General features: G+C 44.5%; 2 protein-coding genes across 4 annotated transcripts in view; one reads left to right on the top strand and one right to left on the bottom strand.

Moving 5' to 3' along the window:
• LOC140427065 (heat shock 70 kDa protein 4-like) overlaps positions 1 to 715 on the bottom strand; it is a 99,655-nt gene extending 98,940 nt beyond the window's left edge. Inside the window, exon 1 of the mRNA XM_072512535.1 lies at positions 324 to 715. Within this exon, the coding sequence (XP_072368636.1) occupies positions 324 to 430 (107 nt within the window). The 5' untranslated portion in view covers positions 431 to 715. The remainder of the gene's footprint in view (positions 1 to 323) is intronic.
• Positions 716 to 839: 124 nt separating this feature from the next.
• The window catches only part of rnf14 (ring finger protein 14), a 31,312-nt gene continuing 20,109 nt past the window's right edge, over positions 840 to 12,042 (top strand). For 2 of the 3 annotated variants that reach the window (XM_072512541.1, XM_072512537.1), the window contains exon 1: positions 840 to 1,054. The gene's annotated coding sequence lies outside the window, so the exon portion shown is untranslated. Of the gene's footprint in view, positions 1,055 to 1,101; positions 1,376 to 12,042 lie in introns of those variants that run through there. The other variant, XM_072512538.1, reaches the window with a different exon arrangement.

Genomic DNA, 12,042 nt, shown 5'->3' with positions numbered 1-12,042 from the left:
CGTGTTGATTTGAAATACAAACAGGGCTTTGTAAGCCGGATACCACTAATGAAACTTTTAAAAATATCACACAATATTGGCGCAATTGACCGAGAGAAGTTGGAAGGAAGATTCTAGAAGGCGAAGGGCATGCATGGAGCAATGAGTAAGATGTCAGTCAGTCAAGTCAGTAGAGCCTCCTCCCCTGGCCGGCCACGCGCGTGGCCGGGGGGGGGGGGGGGGCGGATGGAAAGTAGGCCGCAAAGCAACCGGCACTTCACTGCACCCGGCAGAAAGACAGAGAAAGAGCGAGCACGGTGCCGGGCTCTCGGGCTGATACTCACGGGGTGCTCCTGTCGCTGTATTCGTTGGCGGCCGTCTCGATGCCGCCGCCCCTCGCCACAGCCACATAACAGCTCTGGAAGCCAACATCAAAGCCGACCACCGACATCTCCGGGATAAGAGCGCACACTGCGGATAAACTCGACCACACTTCAACCCGTCCCGACCGTCCCTTCAACCTCCCCCCCAACCACCTCTGCTCTCCTAAAGGTGGCCGGCGTCCGACAAAGATGCCTTTATCTCCCTCTCCGGCACCGGTCTTTATGTGTGTGTTTTTTTCCACCTATTCCTCTTGGTGAATGGAGAGCGCAAACTGTCTCGGTCGCCGCTCCTCTTCCCCCTCTCTCTCACACACTGCGATAGATTCTCGTGCACCGCCGGCCGGCACCGATATCGCGAGAATGGGCGTCCTCCCTCCCCCTCTCCCAAGCTCTGGGCTCTTTCAGACGTCACTGGTTGACGGCTGCGACGCAGAGCTTTGTTGCGCGATGACGTACACCGCGTTCTCCCGCGACGTCATTGGAAGCGGGGTAGCGGCGTGCGCGTGGTGGCGGTGTCCGTCCGTGCGGGGTCGACGTGAAGAGGGTAGAACCGGTGGAGCAGGAGGAGGAGACGGCGACAAGGAGCAGCAACAACAACAGGAGGGGTGGCGGCGGCGGTGGTGGTGGGCAAGAGATTCAGAGGCGAAGCTGTCGCCCTGGCGCAGAGACCAGTTGGCCCTCTTTGAACGCCGGTAATAACACTTGAGTCCTTTGGTGCTGTTTTGTCCCCCCGCCCCCGTTTGAATGCCAAGCGTGCCGGAATGGTGCTTTGCCAGGGCGGAGGGAGGGGAGACGGCGTGGGCTGTTTGACAAGGCCGCCCGCCCGGGGTATTTTGCCTTGGTATTGACCTCTGGCGAGTTTCACCTGGCCCACACACCGCGGTGGCAGCCAAACGGCTGGGGGCGCAACGAAAGTGTGAGGAGAGGTGGCACCTGTCCCTGCTCCTTATGAGGGAAGTACACGGCCAAAACGAGACGGTGCGTTTGGGCGATATTGCTGGGAGGTTGCTATGGTGAGCCGGTTGGTGTACTGTTTCTAATCACCGAATTGTCGTCAGTCACATTTTGTCAAGCTATGCCGTTTGCGTATTTTTGCGGGTGTTTTGGAATTGAGTTCAATGACCCTGTGTGTTTTTTTGGGTTTGTTTGCTGGAGTAATGTGAGCCTTTATCTTGCCCTCATACGTGTACCATCTGCTTCACTTCCTGGTTGTCACAGGTTTTGGTTGTATGTATTTATATGCGTGTGGATATATATCATTCAGCAGCGAAAAGGCTTTTGCGAACATAGATAATCATAGAATCCCTACAGTACACAAGGAGGCTATTCATTCCCATCGAGTCTGCACCAACCTACTGAACGAGCAGCCTACCCAATCCCCCACCCTATTCCCACCTCATCTGGACACTTGAGGGCAATTTTTATCATGGCCAATGTGCCTAACCTGCACACCTTTGGACTGTGGGAGGAAACCGGAGCACACGGAGGAAACCCACGCAGACATTGGGAGAGCGTGCAAACTCCATACACAGTCACTCGAGGCTGGAATTAAACCCGGGTCCCTGATGCTGTGTGGCAGCAGTGCTAATGACTGTGCCACCATGCTGTTTAATAGGAGACACCGTAGTTGTCTGTACTATTGATGACTATTTTTGTAAATTCATCTTGGGATAAGAGCATCACTGGCAAGGCCATCATTTATTGCCCTGATAAGGTGGCGGTGAGTCACCACCTTGAGCTATTGCAGTTTTGATTATTTTTCAAAATTCCCTGGATTTCGGACAAATCCCGTCAGATTGGAAAATAGGAATGATGGCCTGCACCCTAGGCTATTAAAGGAGGTGGCAGGAGAGGTAGTGGTTGCATTGGTTCTGATATTTCAAAATTCCCTGAATTCTGGAAATGTCCCAGTGGATTGGAAACACGCTAATATGATGTCCCTATTCAAAAAGGGAGAGAGGCAAATAGTAGGAAACTATGGATCGGTTAGCTTGACCTCTGGTGGCTTGCTGGAATCAATCATTAAGGAGCAGATGACTGAACATTTGGAAAGACAAAGCTCAATCCACCAGTGTCAGTGTTGTTTTATGAACAGTAAGAAGTCTTACAACACCAGGTTAAAGTCCAACAGGTTTGTTTCAATGTCACTAGCTTTCGGAGCGCTGCTCCTTCCTCAGGTGAATGAAGGAGCAGCGCTCCGAAAGCTAGTGACATCGAAACAAACCTGTTGGACTTTAACCTGGTGTTGTAAGACTTCTTACTGTGCTCACCCCAGTCCAACGCCGGCATCTCCACATCATTGTTTTATGAAGGGTAAGTCATGCTTGACAAGCTTGCTTGAGTTCTTTGAGGATGTAACCTGCAAGGGAATAATGAGGAATCTGTGGATGTGGTATATCAAGACTTCCAGAAGGCGTTTGACAAGGTTCTGCATAAAAGACTGATGCCGAACGTGAGATCGTAGGGGATTGGGGGTAGCGTCCTAGATTGGATTGAGGGTTGGCTGACTGACAGAAAGCAGAGGGTCAGGATAAATGAGTCCTTCTCTGGCTGCAAGCTGTAACTAGTGGGGTGCCTCCGGGATCGTTCCTCAAACCTCAACTGTTTACAATCTGTATAAATGATCTGCAAGCAGGGATATAAGTGATCTGCAAGCAGGTACAGAGTGTAACAGAGCAAAATTTGCAGATATTTAAATAGGTGGGAAAGCAGACAATGAAGAGGAAATAAAGATTTTACAGATGGATATAGATAGGCTGGGAGAATGGGCCAAAGTTTGGCACAATGAAGTTTAATGTAGCTAGGTGTGAGGCTATCCATTTTGGCTGAAAAAATAAAAAGGCAAAATATTATCTAAGTGGAAAGCAGATTTAAAATGCATCTGGGCAGAGGGATCGGGGTGTCTTTTTAAGAATCGTAGAAAGCCAGTTTGCAGGTACAGCATGTAATAAAAAGGTAAATGGAATTTTTGCATTTATTGCAAAAGGACTGGAGTATAAAAGTAGAGAGGTGTTGTTGCAATTGTATGGGGTGTTAGTGAGACCACATCTGGAGTATTGTGTCCAGTTTTAATCTCCTTATTTGAGGAAGATGCGGTGGCATTGGGAGGAGGTTCACCAGATTGATTCTGGGGGTGAAAGGGTTGATGTATGAGAAGAGATTAAACAGTTCGGGCTTGTACTTGCTGGGGATTAGAAGAATGGTAGGGGATCTAATTGAGGTATATAAAATACTAAAATTGATTGATAAAGTAAATGTAGACCAAATGTTCTCCCATGTGGGGCAATCTAGTTTGGGAGGTCACAGATCTAGGTTGAAAGGCAGTAGATTTAAAATTGAGATGAGGAGGAACTACGTCTCGCAGAGGGGTGATGACTTTGTGGAACCCACTGCTCCATAGTGTGGTGGAATCTGAATCAAAAAATGGTTTCAAAGGAGATAGATTTATTTCTGATAACAGGTTAAAGCGATATGGGAACAGGCAGGGAGGTGGATTTAAGACTAGGAAGAGTTCATCCATGATCTGATTGAATGGAGGGGCAGGCTCGAAGGGCTGAATTGCCTACTTCTCCTAATTCCTATGCTCCTTTGTTCCAACTCCTCCATTCAAGATAGAAGAGAAACAGAAAGCAGAAAACTACAGACTATTTGGTTCAGCATTGGTCACGGGGAAAATTCTGCAATTTATTATCGCGGTGAACTTAGAAAATCTCAATGCAATGCAATCAGACAAATCAATTTGATTTTGTGTAAGGAAAATTGCATTTGAATATTAAAGTTCTTTGAGGAAGTAAAACATGTGAGTAAAGGGGAACCTGTGGATGGAGTGTATTTTGATTTCCAAAAGGCATTCAATAAGATGCCACATTAAAAGTCACTTCACAAATAAGAGCTCATGGTGTGGGGGCAACATTAGCAGGAATAGAGAATTGTTTAGTAACAGGAAACAGAGAGTAGGCATAAAGAGATTGGCAAGATGTAATTAGTGGAGTGCTAAAGGGATCAGTGCTGGGGGAACTGCATGCATTCAGTGTGAATGACTTTTGGATGATGGGACCAAATGTATGGTTGCTAGATTTGCTGATGACACAAAGATGAGATAGGAAAGTAAGTTGTGAAGAGGGCATAGCAAAGGGATATAGATAGGTTAAGTGAGTGGGCAAAATTTGACAGAAGGAGGGGCACGGTTTAGAGGAGATGTACGAGGCAAGTTTTTTTACACAGAGGGTAGTGGGTGCCTGGAACTCGCTGCCGGAAGAGGTGGTGGAAGCAGGGACGATAGTGACGTTTAAGGGGCATCTTGACACATACATGAATAGGATGGGAATAGAGGGATACGGACCCCGGAAGTGTAGAAGATTTTAGTTTAGACGGGCAGCACGGTCGGCGCAGGCTTGGCGGGCCGAAGGGCCTGTTCCTGTGCTGTACTGTTCTTTGTTCTATAATGTGGGGAAAACGTGAGCTTGTCCAGTTTGGAAGGAAGAATTAAACATTATTTAAATAGGGAGAAAACTCTGAGGTACAGTGGAATATGGGTGCCCTCTTACATGAAGCACAAAGTTAGTATGCAGGTATAGCAAGTGATCAGGAAGATAAATGGGATGTTGTAATTTATTGGAAGGAGAAATATAAAAGTAAGGATGTCTTGCTACAGGGTATTGATGAGACCACATCTGGAGTACTGCGTACAGTTTTGGTCTCCTTATTTAAGAAAGAATATTGTTGCATTAGAAGTAGTTCAGAGAAAGTTCACTTAACTGATTCCTGGAACAAAGGGGGGAGGCAGTGGCATAGTGGCATTATCACTAGACTAGTAAACCAGAGACCCAGAGTGATGCTCTGGGGACCCAGGTTCAAATCTCGCCACTGCAGAAGTGAAATTTGAATTCAATAAAAATCTGGAGTTAAAAGTCGATTGTCACAAAAATAAATGCAACGCCCATGTCCCATGAATAATTTTCAAAACATCCTGTGAGGATAGTTTGGACAAGTTGGGTTTGAATCCATTGCCATTTAGAAGAATGAGTGATCTTATTGAAACATACAAGATTTTGAGGGGACAGGGTCAATGCTGAGAAGATGTGGGTTTGCCTTGTGGGTTCAAAATAAGGGATCTCCAGTTTAATTTCTTTCTGAGGGTATTGTGTCTTTGGAATACTCTTCCCAGAGAGGGGTGGAGGCAGGGTCATTGAATATTTTCAAGGCAGAGGGAGATAGATTCTTGACTAACGAGGTCTACCAGGGATATGAAAGAAAGTGAAGTTGAGACCACATAGATTTTTCCGAACATCCGAATGGCCTACTCCTGCCCCTAATTTGTATGTTTGTTTGAGATGGGACTATGGTTTCATGTCAGGATGGTGTATGACTTGGGGGGTGAAACTTGTAGATGATGGTGGTTCCATATGTCTGTCTGCCCTTGCCTTTTGAGGTTGTAGATGTTATGATTTGGAAAGTGCCCTTGAAGTGCCCTATACATCACCATGTCTGTTATTTATTTTCAGTAACTGAAATAATGTTTAAAATATTCTTCTAAAATTATATATTTTAACAGTTAAATGTTGAAATAAATGTTTGCATTAATTTCCAAGACTCCAGCCTGTCTCAAAAGCTTGGACTGGTAATTTACGTCAGATGTTGACAAAGCTCTCAATCATATTTATGATTGAACGGGTCAGCCTTTATAGGATTAAAGGCATTTTTACATTTAAAATCTTGATTTTAATTATGCGATTGTAAACCAACAACCTGAACTTCCAGTGGTAATAGAATCTAAATTTTGTACATAATCCATTGATTATCTTTCTATTCTTCTTTATCTTACTTTTGGATTTGTTACACCATACGCAGTTCTGCCACAAGTTCTTTAGTTTGGGTGACAGCTACTCGAAAGCAAAATACTCTGGAAAAAGAAACACGCATTCATATGTTTCAATAGACTGCAAACTACCTGATCTCACTTTCTTAATAGTTCTATGACAAGTACAGTCGTGCATTCGGGCAGCAAAACAACCTGCCTCGGGTGCAAATTTCAGCAACTTTAGATTTTGACCTTTTTCCTCCATCTTAAACCACCCCGTTCTCTTTTTTAAATATTCCATACATAAATTGCCTCAATGCAAGACCTCTCTCACCTGGCCATCTGTCGTTTGTTCTTAAAAGTTCCAACCTTTTGTTGCAGTTTATTTTGCTCTAACGCTCTCTCCTTTCAGTTCCGACGAATGGTCCATGACCTGAAAAGTTAATTCTGTTTCTCCTGATGCTGGCAGACCTGCTGAGTTTTTTTCAGATTCTGTTCTTTTTGCAAGATTCCAGCATCTGCAGTATTTTGCTTACTTTAATTCGGGCCTAAATTTGTTGTGCTAGCCATATTAATTTCAGTGAAAATCACCTTTAATCTTTCCCTTTATAATAGGTTTTAACTGGCACCAGCATTTTTTAGCACTGGCAAATATATCTCCCATTTTGACCGATGAAGCTGCTTTATTAGATTTCAAATCTAAAAATGTGATAAGTGATTCAGTGAAATTGTGCTCATAGATATCTGCCCATTAACTTTTCAATGGTTAACATCATGGCACATACAGGCAGCATTGTTTCATACAGGCAACATTGTTAGATAAATACGGGCTGTTTAGCACAGGGCTAAATCGCTGGCTTTGAAAGCAGACCAAGGCAGGCCAGCAGCATGGTTCGATTCCCGTAACAGCCTCCCCGCACAGGCGCCGGAATGTGGCGACTAGGGGCTTTTCACAGTAACTTCATTTGAAGCCTACTTGTGACAATAAGCGATTTCCATTTCATTTCATTTTCACTTTGACAAAACATAAAATTACCGTGGATTGAACTTCTCCCTGATTACACAATTCCACTGGACCAATTTTTTCCCACTGGTGAGTTACTTACACATATACAATACAATGTGTGCATATTAGAGAAAAAGATGTTGGCGCTGCAGGATGAAACACTATTTCACTTTGCTATAATGTCAGAATTAAGCATTAAAGTTGGATCAAAGGTCTATCCGAATATGCATCAGTCTAACACTTGCATGATGCCCAAGTGGCCACTATTTGTTTATATGTAATATTTAACTACAAATGCTGGTGGTGACTTGGGGTGGGGTGGGTGCGATGGCTCCAAAGTTGATGTCAGTCTACCCTGTTCCTTTTGGGGTTGTTGGAGATTAAAATCAAGAATGAAAACTTGAGCTGGTGCTTTTTTCCATTCCACTCGATACTACAGGTATGTTGCAAAGAACTGTAACTTCTCACTGACACCAGGATTGAGATTGGCTAATAGAATGGACACTCTGGTTGAAAGTGTTGTGCATGATAATTATATAATTTAACAAAGCCACCAGAACGCCACTTCAGTTCATATATATCAGAAATAGAGTAAATATTTCTCTCCACACTAAATCTAGAGCATCATCTAGCAACCCAATCTGATTTAATGGTGTTCGGCAGCCAACCTGTCAGGCATTCTTGGTGAAATAAGCAATTATAACTGAATGCTATTTGTTATTTTGCTATCTACACAGATCCACCAGGACAAAGCTAAGATTGTCCAATCTCCTTTCTAATAGCAGCCTTCTACCCAGCAAACAAAGCTAGATTCAAACCTGTGTCCACACTGTTAAGGAACAGTGTGCTGAACCTGCTGCATAGCAATGTGCCTTTCACTTCCCATTGTATAGAATTCCAATGCACTAAACTCATTCTCATTCCTATTCATTTTGCTTGTACAGGATTGCTGATCTAGAATTCAATTGATAGTTGTGCAAAATCAGCAAAAATGTTGACTTTTATTTTTATTTGCTGAATGAATGAGTCGTGTAAGAACTGTTTGGAAATTGTCCCTTTGTTTTGTTGTAGAATGTTGAAGAACTTGAGGAATAGGAGCAAGCCATACAGCCCTTGGGGCCATTTAATGAGATAATGGATAATCTTTGAGCTAAACTCACATTTCCATTCAATCTCTATACCCCTTGATTCCCTTCAGAGTCTAAGAATCTATTATACTTAGCCTTGTATATACTTGACGATTGAGCATTCACCACCTTCTGGGGTAGATTTCCAAAGATTCATAACCCTTTGAGTGAAGAAATTATTGCTTATCTCAGTCCTAAATGGCTGATCCCTGGCTCTAAAATTATGCCAGCCCCTAGTTCTAGATTGCTCCAGCCAAGATGGATGTCCTCTCAACATCTAGCCTGTCGAGCCTTCTCATAATGTGATGAGAACACCTTCCATTTTCTAAACTCCTCCAGAAAACATATGCTTCTTATACTTGTTCTGCTTGAGGGTTGTTCTACTTATGCTTGTTCTACTTGAGGGTTAAGTCATGGCAGGAGATCCCAGACCCGTGTCATGTTCCTCTTGTGCGATGTGGGAATTCAGGGATTCTTCCGGTGTCTCTGGCTCCTTCACGTGCAAGAAGTGTGTCTTCACGTGCAAGAAGTGTGTCCAACTGCAGCTCCTGTTAGACCGCTTGATGGCTCAGAAGCTGCGGATGGATTCACTCTAGAGTGATGCTGAGGAAGTCGTGGATAGCACCTTCAATGAGTTGGTCACACCGCAGTTAAAAATTACTGAGGGAGATAGGAAATTGGTAACCACCAGGCAGATGAAGAGTAGGAAGGCAGTGCAGGAATCCCATGCAGTCATCTCCCTCCAAAACAGATATACAGTTTTAGATACTGTTGGGGGAGATAGCTCACCAGGTGAAGGTGGCAGCAGCCAGGTTCATGGCACCGTGGCTGGGTCTGCTGTGCAGGAGGGCAGGAAAAAGAGTGGCAGAGCTATAGTGATAGGGGACTAAATGGTAAGGGGAATAGACAGGTGTTTCTGCAGACTCAAACGAGACTCCAGGATGGTATGTTGCCTCCCTGGTGCAAGTGTCAAAGATGTCTCGGAGCAGATGCAAGACATTCTGGAGGGGGAGGGGGAGCAGCCAGCTGTCGTGGTGCATATGGGCACCAAGGATATAGGTAAAAAAATGTGATGAGATCCTACAAGCTAAATTTAGGGAGTTAGGGCTTAAACTAAAATGTAGGACCTCAAAGGTAGTAATCTCAGGATTGCACCTGCTAGTCAGGGTAGGAATGTCAGGATAGATGAGATAAATACATGGCTTGAAAGATGGTGCAAGAGGGAGGGATTTAAATTCCTGGGACATTAGAACCGGTTCTGGGGGAGGTGGGACCAGTACAAACGGACAGTCTGCACCTGGGCAGTACTGGTACTAATGTCCTAAGGCTGTTGCTGTTTGCTAGTTCTGTTGGGGAGGGTTTAAACTAATGTGGCAGGGGGATGGGAACAGATGCAGGAGGTCAGAGGGAATTAAAGTGAGGACAGAAAAAAAGACAGTGAGGGGAAAAGTGAAAGGCAAAGTCAAAAATCAAAAAGGGCCAGTGTACAGAGACTATGGAGAATTCAATGAATGGGTCCAGTAAGGCTAAGAGAAATAAAACACATGGAGAGTGCACAAAACATGACCCGGACCGATGGTCTGAGAAAGCAGGGCAGAGAGCAAGGAAAGTCTTGGTTAAATTGCATTTATTTCAATGCAAGAGGCCTGACGGGCAAGACAGATGCACTCAGGACATGAATGGGTAGATTGGACTGGAATACGATAGCTATAACTGAAACATGGTTAAGGGAGGGGCAGAACTGGATGATCAATGTTCCAGGCTCCAGATGCTATGGGAAAGGTAGAACAGGAGGTAAGAGAGGAGGGGGAGTTGCGTTTATGATTAGGGAGAATAGCACAGCATTACTGAGGGGATATATCTGGGGGCTTCGCCCACTTGAGTCTATATGGGTAGAACTGAAAAATAAGAAGGGAAAGATCACTTTGATAGGATTGTACTACAGGGCCCCAAATAGTCAGCCGGAAATTGATTAGCAAATATGTGAGGAGATTACAGATAGCTGCAAGAAAAATAGGGTGGTAATAGTTGGGGACTTTAACTTTCCCAACATTGACTGGGACAGCCATAGCACTAGGGGCTTGGATGGAGGGAAATGTGTTGAGTGTATTCAGGAGGAATTTCTCATTCAGTATGTGGATGGCCTGACTAGAGAGGGGGCAAAACATGACCTCCTCTTGGAAAGGAAGGAATGGCAGGTAACCGAAGTGTTAGTGAGGGATCACTTTGGGACCAGTGACCATAATTCCATTAGTTTTAGGATAGCTATGGAGAATGATAGGTCTGGCCCAAAAATTAAAATTCTAAATTGGGGCAAGGCCAACTTTGATGGTATTAGACAGAAACTTTCAAAAGCTGATTGGGGGAGTCTGTTGTCAGGTAAGTGGGAGGCTTTCAAAAGTGTGTTAACCAGGGTTCAGGTTAAGCACATTCCTTTTAAATGAAATGAAAATCGCTTATTGCCACAAGTAGGCTTCAATGAAGTTACTGTGAAAAGCCCCTAGTCGCCACATTCCGGCACCTGTTCGGGGAGGCTGGTATGGGAATTGAACCGTGCTGCTGGCCTGCCTTAGTCTGTTTTCAAAGCCAGCGATTTTAGCCCTGTGCTAAACCAGCCCAGGGACTGGATTAATTAATGACCACAAGATAAAGGAATTGAACCGTGCTGCTGGCCTGCTTGGTCTGCTTTAAAAGCCAGCGATTTAGCCAAGTGTGCTAAACCAGCCCCTAGTGTGCTTAAAAAAGGCAAGGCTGGTAAAAGTAGGGAACCCTGGATGACTCGGGATATTGAGGCCCTGGTCAAAAAGGAGACATATGACATGCATAGGCAGCTGAGATCAAGTGGATCCCTTGAAGAGTATAGAAGTTGTCGGAGTAGAGTTAAGAGAGAAATCAGGAGGGCAAAAAGGGGACATTGAGATTGCTTTGGCAGATAAGGCAAAGGAGAATCCAAAGAGCTTCTACAAATACATGAAGGGCAAAAGAGTAACAAGGGAGTGAGTAGGACCTCTGAAGGATCTATAAGGTCATCTATGTGCGGATCCACAAGAGATGGGTGAGATACTAAATGATTTCTCATTGTTATTTACTGTTGAGAAAGGCATGAATGTTAGGGAACTTGAGGAAATAAATAGTGATATCTTGAGGAGTGTAAATATTACAGAGAAGGTTCTGGAAGTCTTAAAGCACATCAAGGTAGCTAAATCCCCGGGACCTGATGGGATGTATCCCACATCAAGGTAGCTAAATCCCCGGGACCTGATGGGATGTATCCCAAGATGTTGTGGGAGACTAGGGAGGAAATTGTGGGTCCTCTAGCAGAGATATTTGAATCGTCGACAGCCATAGGTGAGGTTCCTGAAGATTGGAGGGTAACAAATGCTGTGCCTTTTGTTTAAGAAGGGCCGCAGGGAAAAGCCTGGGATCTACAGATTGGTGAGCCTAACGTCTGTGGTGGATAAGTTGTTAGAAGGTATTCTGAGAGACAGGATCTACAAGCATTTAGAGAGGCAAGGACTGATTAGGGACAGCCATCATGGCTTTCTGAGTGGAAAATCATGTCTGACGAATTTGATTGAGTTTTTTGAAGGGGTAACCAAGAAGGTAGATAAGAGCAGTGCAGTCAACGTTGTCTACATGAATTTTAGCAAGGCCTTTGACAAGGTACCTCATGGTAGGTTGTTGCATAAGGTTAAATCTCGTTGCATAAGGTTAAATCTCATGGCATCCAGGGTGAGTAGACAAATG

Source organism: Scyliorhinus torazame, chromosome 7 (assembly GCF_047496885.1).
Source record: "Scyliorhinus torazame isolate Kashiwa2021f chromosome 7, sScyTor2.1, whole genome shotgun sequence".
Taxonomy (NCBI): Eukaryota; Metazoa; Chordata; class Chondrichthyes; order Carcharhiniformes; family Scyliorhinidae; genus Scyliorhinus; species Scyliorhinus torazame.
Note: the sequence above shows the minus strand (reverse complement) of the source record. Positions and strands in the feature narration are given on the sequence as shown.